At 49.1% G+C, this 26,076-nt stretch overlaps 11 protein-coding genes across 11 annotated transcripts; 6 read left to right on the top strand and 5 right to left on the bottom strand.

The window, feature by feature from the left end:
- Window positions 1–25: 25 nt before the first annotated feature.
- Window positions 26–1,223, top strand: L228DRAFT_2530 (vacuolar ATPase assembly integral membrane protein VMA21). Its single transcript, XM_018333723.1, has 3 exons — window positions 26–535; window positions 596–687; window positions 932–1,223. The coding sequence occupies exons 1-3, from the start codon at window positions 423–425 to the stop codon at window positions 1,063–1,065; spliced, it is 339 nt and encodes a 112-aa protein (XP_018191540.1). The 5' UTR covers window positions 26–422; the 3' UTR covers window positions 1,066–1,223.
- A 739-nt stretch (window positions 1,224–1,962) lies between these two features.
- L228DRAFT_264419 (hypothetical protein) lies at window positions 1,963–3,512 on the bottom strand (the record flags this gene model as incomplete). Its single annotated transcript, XM_018334576.1, has 5 exons — window positions 1,963–2,603; window positions 2,816–2,869; window positions 2,947–3,060; window positions 3,127–3,207; window positions 3,341–3,512. The coding sequence occupies 5 exons, from the start codon at window positions 3,510–3,512 to the stop codon at window positions 1,963–1,965; spliced, it is 1,062 nt and encodes a 353-aa protein (XP_018191539.1).
- A 3,639-nt stretch (window positions 3,513–7,151) lies between these two features.
- L228DRAFT_242372 (60S ribosomal protein L33) lies at window positions 7,152–8,369 on the bottom strand. Its single transcript, XM_018331424.1, has 5 exons — window positions 8,240–8,369; window positions 8,067–8,076; window positions 7,795–7,890; window positions 7,638–7,738; window positions 7,152–7,554 (listed from the first exon to the last, which is right to left on the bottom strand). Exons 1-5 carry the CDS (start codon window positions 8,262–8,264, stop codon window positions 7,457–7,459), a joined length of 330 nt encoding a protein of 109 aa, XP_018191538.1. The 5' UTR covers window positions 8,265–8,369; the 3' UTR covers window positions 7,152–7,456.
- A 2,061-nt stretch (window positions 8,370–10,430) lies between these two features.
- On the top strand, window positions 10,431–12,475 carry L228DRAFT_251874 (glucose-6-phosphate dehydrogenase; the record flags this gene model as incomplete). The annotated part of the gene is made up of 9 exons (XM_018333654.1): window positions 10,431–10,474; window positions 10,579–10,651; window positions 10,713–10,733; window positions 10,792–11,334; window positions 11,396–11,480; window positions 11,537–11,613; window positions 11,667–11,874; window positions 11,930–12,301; window positions 12,363–12,475. The coding sequence occupies 9 exons, from the start codon at window positions 10,431–10,433 to the stop codon at window positions 12,473–12,475; spliced, it is 1,536 nt and encodes a 511-aa protein (XP_018191537.1).
- A 643-nt stretch (window positions 12,476–13,118) lies between these two features.
- On the top strand, window positions 13,119–16,031 carry L228DRAFT_279241 (MFS general substrate transporter). Its single transcript, XM_018335665.1, has 9 exons — window positions 13,119–13,549; window positions 13,603–13,628; window positions 13,689–13,933; window positions 13,992–14,058; window positions 14,116–14,187; window positions 14,240–14,429; window positions 14,492–14,607; window positions 14,671–15,058; window positions 15,166–16,031. The coding sequence occupies exons 1-9, from the start codon at window positions 13,452–13,454 to the stop codon at window positions 15,632–15,634; spliced, it is 1,671 nt and encodes a 556-aa protein (XP_018191536.1). The 5' UTR covers window positions 13,119–13,451; the 3' UTR covers window positions 15,635–16,031.
- L228DRAFT_2315 (hypothetical protein) lies at window positions 15,726–16,148 on the top strand. The gene has a single exon (XM_018330569.1). The coding sequence runs from the start codon at window positions 15,831–15,833 to the stop codon at window positions 16,056–16,058; it is 228 nt and encodes a 75-aa protein (XP_018191535.1). The 5' UTR covers window positions 15,726–15,830; the 3' UTR covers window positions 16,059–16,148.
- L228DRAFT_257490 (Sec20-domain-containing protein) lies at window positions 15,937–18,280 on the bottom strand. Its single transcript, XM_018333988.1, has 3 exons — window positions 17,517–18,280; window positions 17,171–17,433; window positions 15,937–17,059 (listed from the first exon to the last, which is right to left on the bottom strand). The coding sequence occupies exons 1-3, from the start codon at window positions 17,921–17,923 to the stop codon at window positions 16,239–16,241; spliced, it is 1,491 nt and encodes a 496-aa protein (XP_018191534.1). The 5' UTR covers window positions 17,924–18,280; the 3' UTR covers window positions 15,937–16,238.
- A 264-nt stretch (window positions 18,281–18,544) lies between these two features.
- L228DRAFT_279239 (mitochondrial ribosomal protein L44) lies at window positions 18,545–19,005 on the top strand (the record flags this gene model as incomplete). Its single annotated transcript, XM_018335664.1, has 2 exons — window positions 18,545–18,722; window positions 18,806–19,005. The coding sequence occupies 2 exons, from the start codon at window positions 18,545–18,547 to the stop codon at window positions 18,916–18,918; spliced, it is 291 nt and encodes a 96-aa protein (XP_018191533.1). The 3' UTR covers window positions 18,919–19,005.
- A 90-nt stretch (window positions 19,006–19,095) lies between these two features.
- On the bottom strand, window positions 19,096–21,119 carry L228DRAFT_242366 (pyrophosphatase-domain-containing protein). The gene is made up of 4 exons (XM_018331423.1): window positions 20,236–21,119; window positions 20,027–20,146; window positions 19,504–19,931; window positions 19,096–19,445 (listed from the first exon to the last, which is right to left on the bottom strand). The coding sequence occupies exons 1-4, from the start codon at window positions 20,791–20,793 to the stop codon at window positions 19,304–19,306; spliced, it is 1,248 nt and encodes a 415-aa protein (XP_018191532.1). The 5' UTR covers window positions 20,794–21,119; the 3' UTR covers window positions 19,096–19,303.
- Window positions 21,120–21,481: 362 nt separating this feature from the next.
- On the top strand, window positions 21,482–23,382 carry L228DRAFT_225660 (FMN-linked oxidoreductase). The gene is made up of 2 exons (XM_018330389.1): window positions 21,482–21,686; window positions 21,759–23,382. The coding sequence occupies exons 1-2, from the start codon at window positions 21,518–21,520 to the stop codon at window positions 23,006–23,008; spliced, it is 1,419 nt and encodes a 472-aa protein (XP_018191531.1). The 5' UTR covers window positions 21,482–21,517; the 3' UTR covers window positions 23,009–23,382.
- A 48-nt stretch (window positions 23,383–23,430) lies between these two features.
- On the bottom strand, window positions 23,431–25,406 carry L228DRAFT_216051 (activator 1 37 kDa subunit). The gene is made up of 4 exons (XM_018330107.1): window positions 25,192–25,406; window positions 25,047–25,125; window positions 24,135–24,965; window positions 23,431–23,856 (listed from the first exon to the last, which is right to left on the bottom strand). Exons 1-4 carry the CDS (start codon window positions 25,311–25,313, stop codon window positions 23,692–23,694), a joined length of 1,197 nt encoding a protein of 398 aa, XP_018191530.1. The 5' UTR covers window positions 25,314–25,406; the 3' UTR covers window positions 23,431–23,691.
- Window positions 25,407–26,076: the final 670 nt, after the last annotated feature.

Raw genomic sequence — 26,076 nt, 5'->3', positions numbered from 1 at the left:
ACTAAACGACTCAATCGCGAATGATGAAAGAAATGGAATAAAGTTGAGATTATTTCACCAACGGCGGCGATACGATAGGCGGTGGACAACGAACCGAGTTTCCCTTTTCGGCTAAATTCGCGTCTCCTTCCACTAAAACTAGACGCGTGCGAATTACGCGACGAGACGCGCTCTTCATTTACAGCCAAGATACAGTTATGAGCACCACCAACTTTTAGTTGAAAGCCACGCCTAATCCTACCTGGACTAAGCAGTAGGCTGAAGACCCTTTGCCGATGAACCTCAAGTTGATCAGCTCCACAACCCTTTTAGCGGAGAAATAGTGTGAGAAGCTTCAACGTCAAACTCATCAGCACAAAGAATCTCAACTCAATCTATCGCTGTCCATACCGAAGATTGCTGCTATCATTGACAACGCCAACATGTCCTCTCGTCGCATCGTCTCGAATGAGAAGACAGTACTTGACCAGGACTCCCACGAGAGAAATGGCGCAACCGATACGGGAAAATCGAACATTGCCCCTGCTGTGCCAGCGTACGTCATACCTCTCATAGTGCGATTCAATCAACAAGACTATACTGACAATTTCTCTAGATCTGTCATAATAAAGCTACTCGGCTTCACCCTTGCAATGATGATCGGACCGCTCGGCATCTACTATCTTTCATTGAACTCATTATTCAAAGGTATGTGTATGCGCGGGTTTGCCTTGATGCAAGCTCATTCAAAAGTCGCCCCGACGCACCTCTTTTTCGGTGTAAACCGACCGACCAAGCTATTGAGCTTTTACGGATATCCAGCCTCTGAACTTCGATGGGCAGGGGACCAAATCGGCTTTTTCGTCCGTAGTTGGCATGCACTTGGGGCGGAGGAACGGAGATTTCCTGATGTACTTTGGCCTGGACAATAGCTAATTAGATTGTTCCACAGGAAACTCGACATTTGCAGGAGCCACGGCAGCCATTACTGCGAACATTGTTCTGATTGCATACGTGGTAGTAGCATTCAAGGAGGACCAAAGTGAACGATTAGAAGCGAGTGAAGCTGAGAAGAAAAAGAAGTGAGATACATTAACAAAAGAAAAGCATATTTGTATTACTTCAATCCCATATATTATGTATTTTGCAGCAAAAAAGAGATTGGAACCTAATGCTTTGCTCAAGTTCTCTCCACATTACTAGACACCAATGAAGCAGGCTGGCAATTCCCCATTACAATAAGGTCCTTGATGTTTTCCCATACTCTCGCTGGCACAGCAATTTACCGGTATTGTACAAATTGTGGGTTTTGTGTGTGTATTGTAGAATAGGGCCTAGGAGGTTAATCCTAGGCTAGGGTATGGTGAGAAAAGGGCCCATGGAGAGGAAAAAACAAAAGGAATGAGACAACGCAGTCATCGAACAAATGAAATATTTGAAGGTGAAGAAGAGGAAGCAAAGGAAGAAGAAGTACCCCAGTTCGCGCCGTCCCGGATATATAACCGATGTCCCTGCCCTTGTCCTTGTCAAATTCCCTTGTTTTCAATCATGACATTAATGCTCCTTTTCTGATGTTGTCTCTCAACATTCGCGAGAAGAGGGGAATTTGAAAAATAACATGCCACGGTCGCACACATTATTTCTCCCTCAATAGAAGGGTGAAAAGCGTAGAGAAAAAGCCGACAAGAAACAGATCCGAATTTGAGTCATGTCCGACTCGTCCCATTTCAGAACCGCTAGCCATCATTAGAAACATCGTCGTCCGTCGTCAAGAAACAATGTGCTTTGAATCAAAGAGCAAAGCCTGCAGAAAGCCGAGAGAAGAAAAAAAATTGAAAGAAGAAAGTAGAAGAGAGACCAGCGAAAGGGAATAAAAGAATGTGTCCAGAGCTGTATAATATCCCGGCCTTTTCTCTGGCGAGCGCAAAAATTAGGCACATTCGCATGGGCTTTCAAGACTTTGCGATAATGCGTTGAAAAGGCTTAGCCTCGACTGAATCGCTTCTTTAGCCAACTCTTGGGACGGTCCTCCTTTGGTGACGATACTTTGGAGGAAGCTGCTTGCTTTCCAGTCGTGGTTATGGTTCCCGAAGAATTTGTTGATCCGCCCAACTTGATTACGGGACGAGGAGTCGTATTCTGACTTGTAGCTGGATCGGCTGGCAAATTTTTAGGAGGGCTTGCGGGAGGAGAGCCGGCATATGGGTATGAATTAAATCCAGAGTCTGAAATTGGAGGAGAACCGGCAAAGCCCCCAAATCCAAAGGCATCGCCCACGTCTGACTTGCTCGATGTTTGCATGCGGTCAATGGAGCTGTTTTCGCTGCTCGGATCAGTCGAATTGCCCCATGGCTCTGTCATCTGGCTGCTTCCCGAGGCACCAGTTGTAACGGTATCGTAAGATTGCTGATATCCATGAGTTGGGTACACGCCTTGGCCCGAGTTGTATTTTGCGAGCATGGGGTCGGAATTCATGCGTTGGCCATAGCGCGGCGATCGGCTAGGTCCCGCATACGGTGTGCCATACCCATCACCACCAAAACTGTCGGGACGTGAACCAGCTCGGTTGCCGTAGTAATACCCCGCGTCTTGCGAGTAGCGCCCACTGTTGTAGTTATTCAACCCTGCAAACCCATCAAAAGTTAGTTCAGGGTCCTTTTGCAGATTTACCCAGCCCATTGGGTAAATTAAAACGTTCGGCAACCACGAATCCCACAGAGGTCGAGTAGAGGGTGACAATAGAAAAGGAGGAAGTCTTATCCCACTGCGACCGTATTGGGCCTTTGTGCAAATATTGCACGGAGTTGGAGAGGGTGAAGTTTGGCTTATGGCTTACCTTGATGGGAGCTGTTACGTCGCGAATACATGCCATTCATTCCGTCCGAAGAATCTATCACCGAAAGATTTGTTAGCCAAGGCTCTCACGACGGGACTTTTTTTTTTTTTTAAAAAAGAACTGTGTCATACCAGCTCGAGGAACAGATTTACGCTGACTACCTTCAATGGCAGCTTCGAAAGATCGAATGGTGTCGAGCGGTCGCTCCCATCGACTACGTGTTGGGTTCGAGCGATCAGGCTCCGCTAACCATCCCCGAAACATTAGCCCACATGCTTTGTGTTTTCCTGGTTTTGTAAAAAGTAGCTCACCAATGACATTGCCATGCGAATCTCGCCAGGTCTGTCCGCGCAGAGATTCCAAACTATTTTCCTGTGTCTGGGCCAAGACAGCTAGGTTCACATGGTCAGTAAAGGAACGGATTCCAAGATGGATTGGGAGTTGGGCAATGCATCTCCGTCTGATACGCCCACTATGCTCTGCTCTCACTGCAGACTAAACAAAATATGAGTAAGAGGGACGTACCAGGTTCGGCCTCAGACATGGCCAGGGTAGGGTCGGCCTTGGTGTGCAGAACTGGAGTGGCCGTCTTTTTTTCCGGTGAGTGGACAGAACTTTGGGATTCATTGCTCTTGTGGCTCTTCTTGCTCCTGAAACTGACACCCGATTTTGATTCGGGGCGCTGTTGATGCGACATGATGCACGACTAGAGGTCGATCGAACGACCCAAAAAAACACAGGCTGTGGACGAGGAAAGTTGTTTGAGCGAACGATGCCGATGCCACGACCAGTCTGAATGCGTATGAAGATGCAGTGAATGAAGCAATCGCCAGTAAGGCCTAGGTGTTCCCCGGATTGAATATGAGAGATTTGCGAGGAAGGAGGAGCAGTGAAGAGAACGAGTGTTTGAAGAGGAGAGAAACGAACGATGCAGAGAAAGTAAAAAGAACACGCCGACAACGACAGGTAGGGAAAAAAGGAGAACCTGAAAAAGATTCAGATGCAGTGTCAATGCACAGCAGCTTGCTTCTACTTGAAGGAGCAAAATACGTTGAGAGCGCGAGCCGTGGTAGGGTTGCGTAACAAGCGACGGGCCCGGGGAAATCAGATCAGCGGCCAAGCTTACGCGGTCGAAGCGAACGCAGTGTTGTATATATACGTTGGTACTGATGGTGGGGGGGAAACAGTACAGCAGGAACGCACGGAGCAACTGAGGTAGTCGACAGGGTATTAACAAGAGAAAATGAGAAAGAGGTCCAATGCCCGTGAACCTCAAATGCAATCCAACAATGATTCAAATTATCCGTAGCGGAAACAATGCATGAAAAACGTGCAGATCATGAGGATTCGCAGTCAACAGAGGATGAAGGAGGAGGAAGGAACAGATTGGAGGAAAGTCAGAAAGTTGTTTTAGAGGGAGAGGGGATCGCAGGAAAGGGACATGGGTCAGTCAGGCATCGGATGGTGGGGGAACCGATTGGAATGGGCACAACTTGACGCCGTCCGCGAACGGAAGGCTCGACAAGCATCATCACCCATATAATACTTTTAATTATTAGGGTCAGCACTACCAACTTTCATGTTCCGCTCCGTACCTAGCATCTATTTCCATTCTTCAGAACTATTACATTTGCATCGACCCTGTTTCAGATTTGCCCTGTGATGGATGTAAGCTAGACAGAGTGCAGGGACATACAGTAGAGTACACACGGTACAGCACAGTGGGCATATCCAAGGTAACCATGTGTGGCTTGGCCTTGCAGTGTTCTTGGGCACCATTTTAACGTGTAACGAGGATTACGAGAGACGGGGACGAGAGGTACATGCGTACAATTCAAGTCAGAGGAGAGGTTACCAGAGTTTAGCAGCAGGCACGGCAGAGATAAAGATAGATAACTATCGAATCGGCCGGGCGAGAGCGACGGCGTGGTCGAGCCAGCGGGATAGAGCGACAAGAGATGGGTGTGGAGAAGAGAGGGAGAGGGACGAGAAGCGTGGGAAAAAGTGGGTTCGAGTGCAATTGTGTGGAGGAAGCAACGCATCATCCCACTTGTATCTGTCAGGCAATTCTCTGCTGACAGGTGACTTTGGACGCGTACAGGTACCTGGCATGTATCTCGATTGGGTTTAGACTTTCCGCCCTCTGACAAGGATCAGGGGCGAGAGACAGAAACAGACAGGAAAAGGGTCCTGGACAAAAGATCAGACAGGTACTGGTACTGCGTGATACTTGCACCCTCACCATCTTGTGAGCTCGAAAGGCTCTGCAGCAAGACCATGTGAAGAAAAGTCCAATACCAGTAATTCCGTTGCGTCCTTCTTTGCAAAAATCTCCGTGAAAGAGAGTCATTGGCTTGACGGTCGCTTCTATGTCAGGACCCTGCCGATCGACGACTATAGTTGATCGTCATCTTTTTGCCCAGCGCTATGCCAAGTGATCGTCTCGCTAGTTCAAGTTCCAGGCCGTCAAGCCGTTGATCAACATCTGCTTATTCCGAGTACCGCAGAGTACTAGGACTGTCCCATAACTCGGCCAGAAAATTTCCCCTTCTTTAGTTAAGTCGCTGGGGCGGTGCAAAAGGCCCAGACTGCTGCTCCCGTCGCTCTCTCCCTAAACGCGTAGAGGAAAAAGTTAACCAACGCTCTCTTCCCACTAGCTACGAACGGGCATTTTTATCAAGATCAACGCCGCCAGTACGATCATTAGTTTCTCGTAGTCGCACCAACCCCCTCCATTCCATCGGAACTTTCGATTCTTTTTTTAATGCAACTGCCCATCCACCGATCACTGTAAGAGTCCACTGCCGCACTGATACTGATTGCGACTGCAGGTGATGTTTATGCTGTTTCATCATGTCGATCCTCATAACCTGACGACTGCCAGTAGTCTAACCCCACCTCGTTGCTTAAAATGCATGTGCTTTCGATCGTCTCATAGACATAAAATTATTCCCCTTACCCCACTCCACTTAAACTCTTGTGTTTTCGCTTCCTCGGTACCCCAGATGCAATTTATTTCCTGTGCATTATTTTATGCAACTAGAATTGCATCCTAACTCGCCAAAAAAAAATGCCAGAGTACATCCAACTGATCAAGGGCGTCTGCATTCAGCGACGATATTAAGCGTCGCATATAAGGTGATTGACACTGAAACGATTCAACTCTGTACATGGACAACTACATCCCCAGGCTTGTCACCTTTAAGGTAGTTAAGATAGTTAGCTTGGAGCACGCAGTCTCTGTACTTACCGCATCGCCGTTTCCATCCCACAGCTATCGATTTCGCGACTACGGCATTCATACAGGCTCTGCAATTGCCGGCTGGCCTGCGCTCAACCATAATTTTTTCCCATCAACAGTTGCAAGGCGCTCCAAACTACCGCTTGCCACATCTACCTGATAGTCTACCAGAGTATTATTCCCGTATTCTTTCCCACGGTGATTTGGCGCGCCCTTCCCGTCCCACACCACTGGAGGTTGTGCTATTCATATACTGACCAAGCCACCTCGGCATCTTCGGCAATAAGTGTACCACAGCCTGCAACAGAGAAACGTGGGCAGATGCAAAGGCTTCGACTGAGCTACTTGCCTGTTTGTCCGCCCAATTGCATATTTCCCTCATCTGCTACCTTGCCCTCTTCAGTGGTGACCTGTAAACATTGCTTTCCTGTTTCCTTGCTTTGCCTGCCATTTTCTGCTTTTTCTGGGCAGGCAGTGAGTGATGTGGGGACACTACTACAGCGGTACTCCATAACACTATCACCCTCTGAACGAGAGGCAGGTTCCTCGTAGTCGTGCGGCGAGGTATTTGGCCCGTGCCGAGTATTTGCTACCTACCTTTGTACCTGGGTCTTATATTCTCTCCGCTCGAATATTGCACTAACACAGGGGGGCTCTGCTCATCTTTATATGGCGTGTTTCTAAACGGCAGCGAACAGAATAATGGCATGTGTAGTAAGTCACAGAATCACAGATTTAATGGATGAGACTAGTGTCAATTTAATGAGCCTCTCTGCGGGGTTCATCGAGACCGAAGCACTTGGAAGCCATGCGAGCGATAGAACCCCGCAATTCCCCGGCACAAATGAGGATAAACCTTGTTGCGAAATTAAACTCAAAGGTTTATACTTGTAGCGGGATCATTGGCAGACAGGAAGTGGAGACAATGTTCGCTGGAATCGAATGGTTTTCGATTTCGAAGCGGAGAAATGATATGATGTCCAGGGAGAGTAAACGTTATAAAAACGGATTTGGGGTTAGATGCCACGCAACATCACATAATCGAAACTTAAATCCTTGTTTCCCGGCGTTGGATTCACACAAGCTATTGCACATACACACGCATATCGAGCAGGTCTGTCATGGGGCGCAAATGGCGCACACGTCGGTCCACTGAAATGTTTATACAACCCAAATTGAACTCCGAATGTTTCTCAAAAGGTATTGTGCTTTGCTTTTTTGGTACAATCTATAGATGCTCGCAAAGTGAGAGCATCGGACAGCCTCACAGGGTCGGTCCCGATTGTGCCTGTTTCAACCACATCACAGCGCGGAGTCTGTCTCTGACCGTTTCCCCAATCAAGGATCGTCCAGCTTCCTTCGTAGCTAACCCGTACCAAATCCACACTCGCTCAATCCCTTTAGACGGAAGAGGGGTACAACATGACACGAACGGAAGCGCCGAAAGACCGGGGGGGAAGGTTGCGTCTGAACTGAGCGCGGACAACGCCGGAGTTGCCTAAATGATACCACCATATCAGAATCCGATATTCTAAGATATACCCTTCGGGAGGGATGTATCTTGCAAGAATCAAAACATACCGTGCGACCGGGTGATCTTGCCCCAGATGACGCGGATCTTAGAGCCGCGGATCTCCTTGTTGGTGCGGTAGACGAAAGCGACCTTCTTGCCCAGGTAGAACCTGCATTCTCTGTTAGTCCGTCGCAAAGATAACTGCCGGACGAGATTGTTTCATACTGAGCAGCCTTGGTGTCGTCAACACCGTCCAGCTTGAGCAAGCTGGTGTTGGGGTTGAGGTGGTGCTTGGACCGCTGGTAGCTCAGGTGGCGACCCCTGTTGCGCAAATATCCGTCAGTACCGGAGTCTCAAATATCCAATGAAGCGTTGTCGTGCGATTCTATGAGGAACGTGTTTTCGTTGTTCATTTGTCCACTCATCCATTCTCCGCCATATCTTTTGCCTGGTGTTTTGCATCGTGTGTATATTCCGGGTGTAGAAAATCAACTCACTTGACATAAACTGCATAAAAATTCCAGGAGTCAGCATGGCTTATTCTTCCAAAAAGTAGCGAATTTGTTGGTATGTTCATTGTAAATGGATTTCAAAATCGCAGGGGTTTTGATTCGACTGTCCATCGTTCTCGAATCGTTCTGAACAGATGTTGCGAAAAGGTTTGACTCACGGCGGTGACCGGCTTCCGTAGGCATCTTGAATATTTGATCCCTGACCTCAACTGTCGTAAACCGGAAGAGATGCGACCTGTCGGCTGGTGTGGTCGCTTTGTCGTTCGTTCGTCGTTCAACCTCTTGGTCGCTTTGCTATCACAATCGAATATCGGGTGTCCGTGGTCTCTTGGCTCGCTTAGCTCAACACTAAGGGTTGCGTCGCGGTTAGCCCTATGCGGAGGAACATCAAAACTTCCCATACCATGGAGTAACTAGTTGTTCGGCCAGTCTCCAATTGTGAAAATTCAGATTTACATTGAAGTACAAAATGAGCGAGTTCTTCATATGACTTTTCGAATTTGCAGTATCTTCGCATTCATGTCTTGTTGCGTGTATTGTCTCGGCCCATTCTTCGCTCGCAAGACAAAGTTTTCAAAATCATACAGCCAGGCCCCCAAAGTTCATTCATTACCTTTGGCCCATAAATTTCTGGACAATCAATGATTCAAATACTTTAACAGCCGGCACATTCGTCAATCCATCCGTAGATGCAAACTGCTTTGTCCTGGAATGTCAAAGTAAGGATATGGCCATTAACACGCTACATTGGTGGGCAGAAACTTGAAAACAAAACCAATCTTGATTTCAACCCCCAAAGACTTATACACGCTGTATTCTGGTAATACAAGCAGCGGAAGATCGAATTGGAGATGATCTCGATGCCGTGGTTATCAACAGATCACTCGTGTACAGTGGTAGTTGAGGCGTGAAAACGCTTGGCTCGGTAAAATCATCTGCCGATTACATGAGGTTGTCATCAAGGAGCGAAAACCTACGTGTAAGATCCCAGTGATTAACGCACTTCGCAGGGTTTGGTAGGTGAGGAAGCCGCCATTCTTGAGGGTATAACCAAGTCGTCTTCGGCTGACGACGATGAGTAATGAAAAGTATGCAATTATGATACCTGACAAAAATGACTTGCGAGCAACGTTTATGACTCCTGATGTCAACAATGCGTTCGAGCTTTAATGCGCACACATGCTTCATGTTCAATGGACACGCTTTTACCTTTGAACCCTGAGGGGAATGGCATATGGCCTCTTTATCCGAGGATGTCGTCCTTGTGTCTCGGAGATGGATCCGACGAACTACTCCAAAAGCCAAGGTACTACGCAGGTGCCAGGCCTGGTGCGTTGGTGCGAGGGTGGAAAGGCAGATAAACAGCTACGTTGGCCAGGAAGTATGGACTATGACATGCCCTCCAGGGCTACAAACTGTGCATCGTTTGGCAAACCCGTTTCCTCGCCAGGCTCGCTCAAGTATAACACTCCGGGTGGCCAGGCGCTCATAAATGGCGAATCAAGCCATTGCGTGACAGCAAATCAGCGGCCTTGATGGAGGCAAGCTTAGAGACGTGAGTGGATCCATGAGGGAGATTAAGCGTGAGTCGGCCCATGATGGAATAATGATAACACGGGCAACGGTCGCCGGTACCGGTGGCCCCTGTTGCAGTTACGATGCGGTTACTGTCGTCATGCATTTCATGTTTTATTCGATAACCGTAGATACTCAGCCATGAGCGAAGAGCTACTGTAGTTACCCCTCGCTAGCTCTTCGGCGATGACGTCGCCTCTCTATAGCACCGCAAAGGGACTCTGGCAGGGGAAAAATCCCAGCCATGACAGAAAACTAATGCAAAAGATACCCCAGTCAATCAGGTGATTATTACTACGAACGACCATTGACTTTCAATATTTCTTGGTATTTTATTCAATGCGGTGGATGCCATGCCATGGCAAAGCTCATTATACGACAAAAGGACGAGGCTGGGAAGAAGAGCATTTATGGATGCGTTCATGAAGTACTAGAGTACGTACTGGCTGTACTGTACCGTATTAGTGATCGGGCCTACCTACCGTAACCGAACAATTGGGTTGCCCCGCTGCACGACCGGGCACTGCCGTATGAAGTAATCAGCTTCTGCATCGACCTTCACAGACCCAGCGACGGTACCCGCCCGCCTACTTGTACCCACGAGTGCCGTCACCCAACGGATTAGCTGAGCCAAGTAGTGAAACTGCCCCACCACCACCTCTGCAAGATTGATCCGACTCCCACGGGCTCATCTTTGCAATCTTTCCCTTGTCTGCATCTTCATTCTTACTCCTCACGCTTTCTCGATACCCCTATCACGACCCTCACGACATCATGGCGGACACACTTGTTCACCAGGACGAGCCGTCCTCTGCTGGGTGAGTAGTAATTTCTTACCCCCTCAATTACTGCTCTCTCGACGTCACCAGAAAGGGACAATGGAAAAAAAGTATTACGGAAGTTAACAAACCGTGTCTTTTAGCAACTTTGAGTTGAAGGAGAACACCACCATCATCGTTCTCGGAGCTTCGGGTGATTTGGCGAAGAAGAAGACGGTTCGTAAAATACAAATCTTTCGTTTTGTCTCGAATGACAGCTAACCGTCTATTCTTATAGTTCCCCGCTTTGTTCGGTCTGGTATGCTAAATCAATGCCTATCAATGCTTCGTGCAATCAATTGACTTATTCTCTGCAGCACCGGAATAACTTCCTCCCCAAGGGAGTGAAGATTGTCGGATATGCGCGGACAAAGATGGACCCCGACGAGTTCCTGAAGCGGGCCGTTTCTTACATCAAGACTCCTGTCAAGGAGATGGAGGAACAGCTTCAGGACTTCCGCAAGATCCTTTCCTACCAGTCTGGTCAGTATGATCAGGCCGACTCCTTTGTTCAGCTCAACAAGCACCTTGAGGAGGTGGAGGGCGGTCGTGAGGAGCGGAACCGTGTCTTCTACATGGCCCTCCCCCCCAGCGTTTTCATCAGTGTCTCGGAGCAGCTCAAGAAGCACTGCTATCCTAAGAAGGGAATTGCTCGTATCATCGTCGAGAAGCCCTTCGGCAAGGACCTTGCTAGCTCGCGCGACTTGACAAAGGCTCTTGAGCCCAACTGGCGAGAGGATGAGATCTTCCGTATTGATCACTACCTCGGCAAGGAGATGGTCAAGAACCTTCTCATCCTTCGATTTGGTAACGAGTTCTTTGGTGCTACCTGGAACCGCCGACACATCGACAACGTGCAGGTACGTTTTTCAGAGAGAATCCAGTACCAGGCGAATCCCTCCAAGCTAATAAAACCAATAGATTTCGTTCAAAGAGCCTTTCGGTACCGAAGGCCGTGGTGGCTACTTCGACGAGTTTGGCATCATCCGTGACGTTATGCAGAACCGTGAGTGCCAGATGTCGCCATTGTTGTGTTCCGGACACTAATAAACTATCAAACAGACTTGCTTCAGGTCCTGACTCTGCTCGCTATGGAGAGACCGATCTCGTTTTCTGCTGAGGACATTCGTGACGAAAAGGTAGGCAATCCCATCTGATATTCTTCCTCGGCATGATTCATTAACATACGCAGGTCCGTGTTCTGCGAGGCATCCCCCCGATCGAGCCCAAGAACGTCATCATCGGCCAGTACGGGCGCTCGCTGGATGGCGACAAGCCTGGCTACAAGGAGGACGACACTGTCCCGAAGGAGTCCCGCTGCCCCACTTTCTGCGCCCTGGTGGCCTATATTAAAAACGAGCGGTGGGACGGTGTTCCTTTCATCCTCAAGGCTGGCAAGGGTATGTGCTTCCCATGTCGATTGCTCAATTTGCGAAATGCTAACTAGCCAAATAGCTTTGAACGAACAAAAGACTGAGATCCGTATCCAATTCAAGGATGTTACTTCTGGTATCTTCAAGGACATTCCCCGCAACGAGCTCGTCATCCGAGTCCAGCCCAACGAGAGTGTCTACATCAAGATGAACTCCAAGCTGCCCGGTCTCAGCATGCAGACAGTCGTGACGGAACTTGATTTGACTTACCGCCGCCGCTTCTCGGACCTGAAGATCCCCGAGGCCTACGAGTCGCTCATCCTTGACGCCTTGAAGGGTGATCACTCCAACTTCGTCCGTGACGACGAGCTCGACGCTAGCTGGAGAATCTTCACTCCTCTCCTCCACTATCTTGACGACAACCATGAGATTATCCCTATGGAATACCCCTATGGTAAGTTTCTCCACTCGCTATGGCATTATTTGGTTTTTGCCAAATGCTAATCAAAACCCAGGCTCCCGTGGCCCCGCTGTGCTTGACGACTTCACCTCGTCGTACGGCTATAAGTTCAGCGACGCCGCTGGCTACCAGTGGCCTGTTACTGACACGACCCCCAACAAGCTATGAGCGGAAGATAATAATAAATTTGGGGAAGCCGTTGACAGTTGCTTGAGACAATGAAAAGCGGCGGCACCACGGTCCATTGGTGGCCTGGAGCTCGCGGGTCGAACGTGTCCAGGAGTATGGTCTAGGGACTTGTGGGAGTAGAAATTCTTCTTTTTAGCGTATTATGATCCTACCATGTAACGAAGCGACTGTTACGTGGTGTCGCATGTATGTTTCTTTTTCCATATGTAGAAGACGAAAAGAGATATGAACTTTATTTTGTAAATCACAGCGTATCTCGCATCACATCTGGCCATGAGCAAAATTTCGTGTCGTGATGTCTTACGGAAGTAGTTTGAGGAGCAAATAATGGTAGAAGGCATGAGAAGCTCCCTTGAACAGAGCTTTGAGCCGATCACACACACGTGGACTGACCCTTGACGATCTGCATTTGCCTAAAAAAAATTAACCCTGAGGCGGAGGAAGACGGGCCTGAACTGATGGAAAGATTTGGTACTCGTAGGGTAGAATGAGGACACGCTGGGCACCCCTGAGAATCCGGGGGAAATCGGCTTAGCGCTCAGCGCTCCCTTGTTCAACCGTCATACAGCACTACTTTATTGCGCTTGCGTGTCCGTTCACTAACCCCAACTAATGGTCTCTCATCCCTTGTTTATATCATTGCTCTACATTTCACACGATCCTCCCTTCACTCGAACATCATCCTCGCGCATGTCCTCGTCAATTCCCTTCATGCCTTGACGCGAGATCCTTGTCGGTACGACGTCGGACGGAATTTGTGGTAGCTTTATGCTTGCTAGGGAACCCCGCGGAATCTCGAACTAATTCAATGCCTCTCGCCTGCCTATACATATAGACCCTCTTTACACCATTTCGTGTCGAGTCGACTTCTTCCTGTGAAAACAGAACCACAGGCCAATTGTGTAATATTTGTTGGAGAAGCTCGGCTTCTCGGGATTGAATAACAGCCGGAGAAATGCCTTCAACGGCGTCATGGTCAGGGACGCCGTCCATTAAGGGCTCCTCGGAGTCAATGCGCATGGCTCTTTTGACCTTTAGCCTTGTTGGTATTCAGTAAGTTCGAATCATGTGTTAGCTTCTGTTACTCAAGCTCACAGTGCACTTAGATTTACGTGGGGTATCGAAATGACTTGTACGTTCGCTCTACAATTACACTGAGCCAGTTTGAAGGTGGCATTAACAGATGGAACAGATTGCACGCCTTACCTGTTACAACTTGGCCTTACAAAAAGTCGCACGTCACTTGTGTGGGTGGCTGGGCCACTGTCGGGCTTAATAATGCAACCTGTGGTGGGCGTGCTGGCAGACAATTCCAAGTCAAGATGGGGCCGAAGACGGCCATACATGGTCGTCGGCGCGTTAATTGTGGCCGTGACATTGTTAGTATTGGGCTGGACATCAGAAGTTGTTGGACTATTTATTTCTGATCCGGAATTGGTACGCTCCAACTACGACAAATGCAATGAAGAGGTGTGTTTTGCTGAGTGTGGAGCAGCGGAGACCGATGACGATTGCGCTTGCTGTGCTTAGCATCTACGTAGTGGATTTTGCGATCAATGCTGGTGAGCGCGGTAAAACATACTGGTTCTGGGAGACCTTTTACTGACTCTGCGTCAAAGTCCAAGCGTCATGCCGAAGTCTCATTGTTGACACTCTCCCAATTTCGAAGCAACAAATGGGTTCTGCTTGGGGTATTTGCTCCAGACCCCGTCATGAGAGCGATATTCAGCTGACATCAGGAAGCAAGTAGAATGATCGGAATAGGTCATCTCCTGGGCTATGTTGCGGGCACTATCGATCTCATGGGAATTTTTGGGACAAGCCTAGGAGACAATCAGTTTAAGCAATTGACCGTCATTTCCTCCTTGGGTCTCCTCATTGCCGTTGGCATCACATGCTACAGCGTCCAGGAGCGAGTATTGATTTCTGGCCGGTACGAGCAAAAACAGAATGATTTCAGTAACACAGTATTTGGGACTGACACGAGGGAAATAGAGATACCGAAGACAGAGCCAGCGCTGTCAAGCTTTTTAGCCAAATTCTGCGAGCCACGCTTCATCTTCCTGCGCGAATTCAGGCTATCTGTTGGATCCAATTTTGGTCGTGGATTGGTCAGTTCTGATACCTTTGTCGATACAGCCTAATTAAACTAACATCATACTGGGCGATTGTAGGCTGGTTCCCCTTTCTCTTCTACAGCACGACGTGGGTTGGAGAAATCTATTTTCGGTACAATATGCCCGAGGGCGTCAAAGGGTCCTCAGATGTGCTGGGCGACGTGGGCCGCATCGGCAGTCTCTCCCTCGTTGTTTTCTCCGTCATCTCACTGGCCAGCTCAATTGTGCTGCCTTGGATAGTCAAGTCTCCTGATAATGAACGACCATCGTTTACACCTCGTCCGCCTGCGAGTATTGCCCCGATTGTCACTACAGCAAGTCGATTCAAGCCGGATCTCCTTGACACATGGACCTTTTCGCACCTTCTTTTCGCGGGCTCAATGATCCTGGCACCATTCGTTACTTCACTAGGTTTCGCGACGGTTCTGGTCTCCATCTGCGGAATGTATGTCCTCTCATATCCGTCTTTCCTTTTCCCCAAGTCAAATCGCTCATTTTGCAACCATCCCCAAACCAATGAATAAAACTCTAACCACGCCATTTTCGTTTTAGTCCATGGGCACTCTCCTGTTGGGCTCCATTCACATTCATGGGCATCGAAATCAACCGGCTCAGCGTCCCCGCATCTAGCTCCAACGGCAACGTCTCATATAATCGCCTCTCAACGGAATCCTCTGTCGAAATGTCCGAGGACCCCGCCACAACTCTCCGCCTCAATCATCATCCCGATGACGAAAAGGACGAAGGACCCGCGTCCAGTTCCACTGGCGAACTGGCAGGAGTGTATCTTGGCATCCTCAACCTTTTTACTACTCTGCCTCAATTCATCGGCACTTTTATCTCCACCGTTGCTTTTGCCCTGCTCGAACCCGGTAAAAGCCCGGAGCTCGCTCATGAAGCGCACCCCGATGAACATCATTCTACCGATGGCCCTAACGCCATCGGCGTTTGTCTCTTTATCGGCGCCGTGTCGGCCGTTGGAGCAGCGTATGCTACGAAGCGACTAGGCCACATTCAATAGAAAAAAATTTTTTTATTGTTTTCCTTTTTTTTTGGTGGTGGTGGGTTGGTTTGTTTTTTGATTTCCCGTTCCATTGTCTGGGCAGAACACATCTGCATTGTTTTAGAGTCTATTCTACGCATAGAATTTCTCTCTCTCCCTTTTCTTTTTTCCTTTCCTTCTCCTTTCAATTGGAGGTTTGACCCTGGCAGTGTCTATGTTTGCATCACTATCATCATCAAATTCATCATTATCGCTTCTGCATTCTGCATTATGGTTATCGGTGCAATGGTTTTGGTCATTTACTTTTTTTGTATTGTTATACTTACTCCTCCCCTTTTGCCTGTCTATCGGTTTGTTACGCGACTATACCATGTTTCACGTACACGTCCAACATCCAACATCTTATAACTTACATGCAATATCAGAAAATCAGATTCCATAAACTACAATCATTATTATCATTTATTTATTGTCCACTTCTCGTCATGTCGGCATAGCATTTGTGACCTTGTATGTATTATATTTTTATTTCTATACCCCAGTTTTTGGTAAGAGGCGGAGGGAAAATGAGACAGGAAAAAGTAAGGAGAAGAGAAGAGAGTGGAAAGGAAAAGAAGAAAAGTTACAATTCATCTCTTTTCCGCTCTTCGTACTTTTTCGCTTCGACATTTTCTTCCCACATGCGCTTCTTTGGGTTCGGCGCTGGCGCCGCCGGAGGTTGTTGCTGGTCGTTCTCATTCGAAGATGACGAGTCTTTGGTGTCCTGCGGGTGGTCCTTTGAGTCTTTATCTGAACCCTCGCCAGCGCCCGCAGCAGCAGCAGCAGCAGCAGCATCACCGCCAGGCGTACCGTGCACGCCCAAGCCAATAGTACCGCTGGGCACGCTTCTTATACTGCTACTGCTACTGCTACTGTCTACCATGTTTCCAATCTGGGCAGAAACAGGATACGCGCCGTTTGCACCGGGAGGGTTGTGATATCCCGCGGGCATACCATGATGGTGGCCGCCGCCGCCTCGTCCGACGGGGATATATGGGACGTAATTATCGCGTTGTTGGTCGGGATGGAATTTGGGGAAATTGCCAGAGGCACTGGGCTGGACGATTAGAGTAGATGGAGTGCTGGATGACCGTGAAGCAGCAGCAGCGGATGTGGCTGCGGACCCGGCAGCGCCGATTCCTACGGCGGTCAAGAGACTGACACTTGCGCGGTAGAGGAGTTTAATGGGTAGCCAGAGGAACCACCAAAGGGGTCCGTATAGGAGGCGGCGGAAGATGAGCCAGACAATGGTGCCCACGAGGACGTAGAATGCTGTCTCGAGGTACCATGTGTCTGACTTTTGGGAGCGGACGAGCGTGGACAAAAGATTCTTGGAGCTGGCGAGCATGGTATCGAGGGTGTTGTAGGATTCGGAGAGACTGGAGAGTGCATTGGTGGATTGTTCTTTGGAAAGGTAAGGTAACGTTAGTTTCGTGTGTTATCTGAGCTTGAGTTTGAGTTTGGGGTGTATGTGATTTGGAGAGTGACACAGGGTTTAATTGAAAGGGGACATACCTAATGTATCATGAGCGAATTGTGATCTTGAGAGTTCCGTCTCCATTAATTGATGCGTTCGACGCAGCGCGGCGGTCACGTCGCTCGAGGCATTGACCATGAGTTCGTCTGGAGATAGTTTGTCCTGCCCACGTCGTCGGCCGAGACCAGGTGATGCGGTTCCCTCGCGGACACCGGCAAAGAGTAACTCGCGCTCTTTACGTCGAGCAGTTTCGGCATTGCGCTTAGCTTGGAGTTGAGCTTTGCGGAACTGTGTTCTGGCACTGTATTTCAACAATCAATCAGCTTCTGCCAATTACAGACCCCCCCCAAGAGAACTGAGACATATAGATGGATTGCAGCGTACAATTTCAAGTCCTCTTCTAATCGTATAACATGCGCATCGAGCCGTGCTCGTTCACTGGCGGCTGCATTGCTCCCGGTCCGAGCACGACTATCCCGTCGCCGACCTGCAAGCCCTGCGATTCCGGCGCTGGTAGCAGACACAGGTGTCCCGGACCCGCTCGAGTTGATCTCTTCCACTTCTTGCTTTAGCAGTTCCAGCTCTTCTTCTTGCTCTTTCAAGCTCTGGTGGATTTCGCTGCTGAGTTCCACACGTGCGTCTGCGGGACCATCTTCGCTAACGGGGGACGCGGGGAGAGCGCCAGGGACACTTGGAAGCTTCGATAGACGTGTGATGAGTTGCACGGTAAATTTGTGGGCGTCAGAAAGGTTGTTCAGGCGAGTAGTGAGGGATTGTGTTGCTGGCGTCATTGTGGTGAGGTGGTGCTTGTCGTGATTATATTTTGGTCATTATTCGTATTTTATAATTAGCTCGTCGCTGGAAACTCGGGGACAGGTGAGATATGTCAATAAGAATAATTGATTATGTGTGAAAATGGATTTTGTTATTCGTAAATTCTGAGCAGCCATGTCCAAGTTGAATTGTCGAACGACACCCATGACCTCAGGGTCCTTGAGTCCGGCGGGTTTGAGCCAACCTGCCCAGGCGCGGAACATGCCGTCTCCAACTCCGAACTTCTTCGATTCTTTCCCTTGAGCCTTTGCGATTACGTCCAACAACGAACCCTCGCAGGCACCGCGACACATTTTGTATTCAGGTATGCTTGAGCATTTCTTTTCAAATTAAGTTTTTCAATCACAGTATACGGTTTTCGGAAGTGGTGCGGCCGTATCAATTGACGTCCCCCTGAAAAGCTTCCAGCGACTCTGTACGTTCATAGTCTAATCAGCCAACTTACAGGTCAAACAATTGCTCTGTTTGCAGAATATATCGTCCTAAAAGAATTCTTCGATTGAGAAATTTCGAAAATTAAAAACCTTTTGTATTCTGCGGACCGGCCTGAATAACACCGACACGGGGTTTAATTCAAAATGATTACGCGCTTCATCACCGACGTTTCCACCAAATTCAACCCCTTTGCGCCGCGGTCCAAGACCTGCCGTATCTTTCTATCTCTTCTCCCTCCTAATGCACGACAGACAATGAAGATCAACACCGTGCTGCTACCGCGGGAGAGCCGGGACCGCAGCGCCTTGAGTCTCAAGTTTAGTACGTTTTCCCTTGTCAGATATGCGCGAAGGTCATGGATTTTGTGGCCCGATTTACCGTTAACTGGTGCTAACATAAAGTAGAGGATGGCAAGGCCATGGAGCTCGACACGGAAAAGCTTGGCATCAAGGGAATTGTCGAGGAAGTTGACAGACATTCTCGTATGCTTGACCGCCAGGAGGAGCTGAACGGATAGAAGGCCAAAAGTCGGTTGCATTGAATCAATTTGAAGCGAAAAGACATTTTTGTTGCATGGAGCTGTTCATCCTGGCAGCAATGGATGGATACGCTCGGATAGACATGCTGTTTACCGGTCCGTGGTTATACCAGGGTCAGGTTTTTGTAACAACTAGAGTCACATGGGCGGCGTTATGAGGAGCGAATACGTATATGTCTTGGTGTCTGTTATGGCTGGTCACAATGACCAGAACACCGTTCTTCTATTTAATATATCTAGCAATTACCATCACGAATGATGGATCAATTGGTATTGTTTACGCTGCGCAATTCTGCCGCAAATCATATTTTCTTTTTTGTTCATATCTTTTTAAAATACTACCCCGAGCTCAGAATGGAGCTGCTTAGACGGCAGCGCCAGAGATGAAGAACCACTTGTCAATGGAGGGGTCAATGGGAGCGGGAGAGAGGTTCTCGCCCTTGGGGATGTGAGGGAGCTGAGAGGGCTCAACCTTGTGGGCGGAGTGAGGGACAGTGGTGTTGAGACTAGAGAGAATTAGCAAGAGCAGAAAAGGGTACTGGTATTTGGGAGATGAAAACGTACAGAGAGTTGTCGCCGGGGGAGGTCTTGCCAGCGATGAGACGCTCCCAAGCCTCGGCGCACTCACGGACAATGTCCATGGCGTACTTCTTGTTCTTGCACTCGCCAGAGAAGGCAAACTGGTTCTCAGGCTTGCCGTCGGGGATTTTGTAGATACGGAACCACTCGTTGGTGGCACGGAGAAGACCGGGCAGGTGACGCTCAACGTCTTCAACGTCGTTCAGCTTAGGAGCAAGGGGGTCGTTAACGTCAATGACGATAATCTTCCAGTCGGTCTCCTCCTCGTCAAGGAGGGCCATGACACCGAGGACCTTGACCTGCTTGATCTCGCCAACCTTGCCGACGAGCTCACCAATCTCGCAGACATCGAGAGGGTCGTTGTCACCCTTGGCCTTGGTCTCAGGGTGGACAACGTTGGGGTCTTCCCAGGTCTATTGACAGAGTAACAGTGAGCGATTTGTGCCATGGAGGTGGAGGCCGCAAAAAGGCGCGGAAATTTCCATCTTGCTAGGTCGCAATAACTCACCTGGGGGAAGGCACCATAGTTCCAGAGGTAACCCTTGTGGGGGAAGCAGTTCCGGACGAACCGGAGCTTGCCCTTCTTCACATCCTGCTTGATGGGGTTGAGGGGCTCCTCCTTGGAGATCTGTAGAATGGCAGTGGTTGTCAGTCTCGATTCATCCATGATGGCGGGGTAACGGGGATCATCGAAAAAAAAAAAACAGGAAAGCTTACCTCGAGCTTGCCATTGGTCCAGCGAGGGATCTCGACAATCATGTTAAGGATGGTCTGCTGCTCGTTGGCATACAGAGGAATGTCGTGCCACGGGGACCTGGGAACGCCATCCTTCTCAACGTAGACGCGGTGCTCAAGCGTGTTAGGCTGAGCAATCTTGCGGGCGCTGTAGGCAGAAGCGGCCTTGGAGCTGTAGCCCTTGCCGGAGACGGGAAGAGAAGCCATTGTGATTGATGATGGAGGAGATGAAGAGAGACGAGGGATAGAAGAAGAAGTTAAAGGAGATGAAGGTGAAAGATGTCCCTGAAGTAATGCCGTGCGGGACTTGAATTTAGTGGAGGCGGCGGTGGTAATGGTGGTGGTGGTGGGGGGGCCTGCGGTCTTAGCGTTGGGAGCCACTTTGGAGACTGGTGCAAACGATGCAAACACGTGATGTGTGAGAGAGAACGAGCGAGGGAGAGAAGAGACGGAGAGCAGGGGCGGTCGAGAGGAGCAACGAAGAGCAGACGGTCCGGATCTACCGACGACCAAGCAATTCGTTCTTGCAAAAGCCTGCATTCAAATGAATATCCTTTCTGGACTGCACCTTTGCACCTGTGCCCAATCGGGTTGGATCAGGGACAGGCGTGATAGAGACAAGGACAACCAAAGAGGGAAGGATAGTCACCGAATGGGATGATGGGAGAAGGGGAATGGGCTGGGTATAACTGGAATGGCGTCAAATGGACTGGCCCAAACAGGCGACGTGAGGAGGGGTAGCAGAGGGGTAATAGGGAATTAGAAAAGGGGATAACTAGCAACAGTCAATTGAATCCAATGGTCTGCTCTCTGCCGTTTCAGGATCAACAATGCAGTAGGAGTAAAAAGGAAGAAGGGTCTGGGCTATCACTCAATCAATCAAACTTTGAGACTACGAGCAGAGCTACATTAGACTCCCTATGAAAAGATACCAACCACAGAGGTATACGGACAGTAGTTCAACTTACACGATGATTGTGACTAATATGGAAATCAATAATATTGGAAATTTCTGATTCGCTCACAAAGTTTTCTTTCGGCAAAATTTAATCGCAACAAATTAAGCTTCAATTGCCTCTTGGCCCTTGTCCCTACAGAGTTAAATCCATATTATCCCAGCTTGCATAATTTGCACAATTACGGAATCCGGCTAAACCTCGGCCGGAGATTCCCTGTCCTCTCCGCCATTAATTTTCCCAAAACCACCAGAACCACAACCGTCATTAGAACAACCATTTCTCTCCAAATAAGCAATGAGAGCCTCATGTTACGCTCTCTCTTCTCTACGATCATGACGTCCGCTCCAAAGCGTGTCCCTATTCCCAAGAATGGCGTCGATTATCGCGGCAAGGTCGTGCTGGCCCCGATGGTGCGCAGCGGCGAGTTGCCATCACGGCTCATGGCCCTCAAATACGGTGCGGACCTAGTCTGGGGTATGCTTGACTCTCTCTCCTCGGCATTGCTCCACAATATCTATCCATGCTAACAATCCTCTCATGTTGTAGGCCCTGAAACTGTCGACCGAGCCATGATCGGCACCACTCGACGCATCAATCCCTTCACCTCGACGATCGAATACACCCGCATCCCATCCAACATTGCAAACAACCCCTCCCTGAGCGAGCCCGAGCGCACCTCTCTGGCCAATGTAATCTTCCGCATCGACCCAGCGCGGGAGTACAAACGACTCATATTCCAAATGGGCACCGCATCACCTGCCCGGGCCGTCGAAGCCGGCCACATCATCGGCGCCGACGTGGCCGGAATCGACGTCAACGCAGGCTGTCCGAAACCATTTAGCACATCGGGCGGGATGGGCGCGGCGCTACTGCGGACCCCCGACCTGCTCTGCTCCATTCTCGAATCCCTCGTGCGCGAAGTCGGAAGCAAATACGAGATCGGCATCAGTGTCAAGATCCGAATTCTCGAGACGCCCGAACTCACGGCGTCTCTTGTGCGGCGACTCTGCCAGACCGGCATCACGGGACTCACCGTCCATTGTCGCACAACTCCCATGCGGCCCCGCGAACGCGCCATTCGAGACCAGCTTTGCATGGTTGGGACGATATGCCGTGACCACGGCGTGGCATGTCTGGCCAACGGCGACGTTGAAGGGCGTGACCACGCACTAGAACTGGCTAAAGAATTCGACGTTGACGGCGCAATGATTGCTACAGCCGCAGAACGCAACCCAAGCATCTTCCGCGCTGACGTCGACGGCGGACCCGCACCCTGGACTACCGTCGTGCCGGAATACGTCCAGTGCGCTCTCGAAGTACACAACCGCTGGAACAACACAAAGTATCTCCTCAGCAACATGATCCCCGGCAAAGACGCAGCGTACAAGAAAATGTCCGCGTCCAAATGCTACTCCGACCTCGTGCAGGTGCTCGGATTGGAGAATCTCAAAGAACTCGCCGCCGAGGTAGACGAACGCTTAGGCATCTCCAACAAAGCCAATATCAACAAAGGCACCGCTGCCGCCGCCGCACCCTCGGGTGCTCCCGCAGTAGAAAAGGCTAAAAAGGCCAATCCTTCTGCCAAGGCCGCAGGTGGTGAACCAATTCTTCCTCACAAAGACGCACCTAAGCAAGAAGCACGCGAGGCCAAGCCGCCTGCTGCTACTACTGCTGCCACGGCTCTGGATCCCACTCTCAGTATCAACACCGAGCAATTGCAACCTCCAGCGCAAAGTTTCCTGGACACGAACAATGCTCCTACTCCTGCACCAATGCGACAGTCTGTTTCCGCCTAGTCTTTTCCATATCCACTCATCCACGCCTAGTCTCTTCACCATCCATTTCATCGGCGTTTCATTCTACCAACCTTTCCATCATACCAATAAGCATCATCCAGGCGCGCAGGTTATATCTGGAGTTTCGGATCTACATGCGGATTTCCATAATTCAGGTTCCAAGGTCCAGGAGAGAGAAATAAAAGACTGGGAGTTAGACCTCTTCGCTCCTCTTTACTTCACTTCACTTCTTTCGCTGCTCATGGCCTTTCCTTTTCCTTTTCCTTTTCCTTTTCCTTTTCCTTTTCCTTTTCCTTTTCCTTTTTCTTTTTTCTTTTCATATCACTACCAAGACATACCTGCTTTTATATACCACATTTCATGGTGCCACATGCAAACATCCAATAGAATGAAAAGTATATTCATTTCTTTTAAATTCCTATCCTTGATCCTGAAACGCCGGTCCGTGCAGATGAGCATGATAAATCCATGAGAAATACATAGGAAACGTATGATAATGTGACATTCTTTAAAAAAAAAAAAAAAGAGGGGGGGGGGTACAGTATGGAGACGTATCAAAACCCATTTGAACTCCATTCTTTTTGGCGCCCATAAAAGTCCACGGGGAAAAGTTTGAGAGAGAGAAAAGAAAGAGAAGAAGAGGGAGAGGGAGAATAAAGGAAGGAAAGAGGAGGGGGTGGGAATCACGACTCGGCCAAAATGACCGAAATGCGCAGTGCGAGGTCCAACACTACAAGATGTTCATCCGCACCATCGACCAGGCGCTTGTCGACTTCTGAAAAGACCATGACAATCTTATTCTTTTGCCGGTCGGGAATGGTGTCGTTGAAGACGACTTCCTGGTAGAGCTTTTGTAACAACGTTAGTATAAGTAAGAAACCAAGCTACATTGATTGAATGAATGAATGAATGGGGGGGGAAGAGAGAAGGAAAGAAAACAAAGCTGCATTGGTTGATTGAGCAGGGACGAACGAGAGAAGAAAAAGAGTCAAGTCACGATATGCAAAAAGCGGCGGAAAGACGGAATAATAAGGGGCAGCAGCAATGAGAGGGATAAGAGGGATAAAAGGGACAACTAGGAGAGTAATAAAGAGAAAACAAAGACGAATATGACCGGAATACCCACCTGAGACACGACCTGCGTGGCACTCCATCCATCGGCCACCATATCCGTAACTACCCTATCAACCGCAGCATACACGCTGCCCTTTTGGCTCGGCTGCATAGCGTCGACAAGGCTCTCGATTGTCCGGGTTGGGATAACACCCGCAATCTCTTCAATATTTCTCACCGTGACTGGACCTCCTGCCGCAGGTCCATCCACATCCATCGCACTGCCGTCCACACCATCTGCTTCCCCATTGCTTGCGGCGGAGGCGGCACCAGCGGGTTTCACAGCGCCCACTAGACGCGCCGCGCTCTGCAAAAAAGTAATTGCTTTTCTCAAATCGCCTTCACTGCATTTAATCAACGTATCCGCCACGCCGTCTTCGAGCTTGACGCTCTCGAGGGCGGCAATCTCTTCTAGTCTCTTCTTCGCGTTTCCCTGATCGAGGCTCTTGAAGCGGAACTTGCTACACCGACTGGCGAGCGGATCGATGATGCGCGTGACGTAGTTGCAGATTAAACAGAATCGGGTAATCTTGCTGTACGTTTCCATTGTTCGTCGGAGCGCGCTCTGGGCGTCTTGCGTCATTGAGTCTGCTTCGTCGAGGATGATAATCTTGTACGGCGGACATGGGTATTTCTGCTTGTACGAGGGCTGGGGGTTCGAGAGCTGCATGCGTGCAAAATCCTTGACTTTTTCTCGGACAATAGAAATGCCGCGCTCGTCGGAAGCGTTGAGTTCGAGGACTCGCGATTTCATGAGTTCGGGGCCGTATAGTTCCTTGGCAAGTGCCAGGACAGTCGAAGTCTTGCCTGTACCGGGCGGGCCATAGAAGAGCATGTGTGGTAGCTATATTCCCCATTTGTCTTTGGTCAATTTTTACTTCTCTTTTACAAAGATGAGAAGGGAGGGTGAGAGCGTTTCGCGTACGTTTGAGGATTGCAGTGTGCGTTGGAGAACAGTAATGGTATGGTCCTGAGCTGCTACGTCGCTGAGACTTTTGGGTCGGCTGGTGATTGTCAATTAGTATGGCAGTTGAAGTTGTACTTGAAGAGGGTTCTCTATAAAAGCGTACTATTTCTCGACCCAGGGTTGCAGTCTAGTGGTCTCCTTTGAGGGCTGCGTCTTTGAGGAAGAGCTTGAAGCTGCAGCCGCAGCCGCAGCCGCGCGGGCTCTATTGTCGAAAAAGCTGTTCATTATCGTGGGCAGTGTTCCACAATATTTAGCCAGATATGGAGCTGCTCACGGAACGCAGAAAAGGCAAAGGTCTTCAAGGTCGATAAGAATTGAAGCGCGAAATGCGTAGTGACGCTGGCGGGGAGACGCGTCGGGACCGCGACTTTCGCAGCGACTCGTAGATTGATCCCAATTGGGTAGTGGGTTTCGTCGGCAGTATATCCGGCATATTTTCAATATGACGCATAAACTCCTTGAGCTCAACCAAAGCACAACAATTAAAGTTTCAGACTCTTTTTCCTGGAAGTAATTCAGAAGTATTAAAATTATCTGTAAATTATTTATTTTTTATTCAGATAAGTTATTTTGACAACAAAATACTTTACGAATTTCGACTAGATTCGGAATTCTTTCACACATTAATGAATAAAAACAAGATATTTCAACACCATAAAGATCGGAAGTGCACACTTTTACCATACGCGTATTCCTTGGTTAGCACCAGGTTCCCTCAGGATAATCAATGACTAGGCACGAATTATAGCAAGTAATGAGTGGTGAGAGACGAGTTGGGAGCGCTTCAGTTGACTAGTGGGAATCTCTGAATACAAAAATTGCAAAAAGATCTCAAGCAAAGCGATAAGACACAGACGTCACACCAATCGCCCAAAGCTCTCCAATAAGGGGATATTAGAGCATTAGTCGAATTAGTTGTAAAAAAACGATAACAATCCACGATAATCATCGGACAACGTAATGAAAGCGAATCTCAAAGAGCAGGGAG

This window comes from Xylona heveae (genome assembly GCF_001619985.1).
Source record: "Xylona heveae TC161 unplaced genomic scaffold L228scaffold_1, whole genome shotgun sequence".
In the NCBI taxonomy this organism is placed as follows: Eukaryota; Fungi; Ascomycota; class Xylonomycetes; order Xylonales; family Xylonaceae; genus Xylona; species Xylona heveae.
This window is presented reverse-complemented; position numbering and strand designations above follow the sequence as displayed.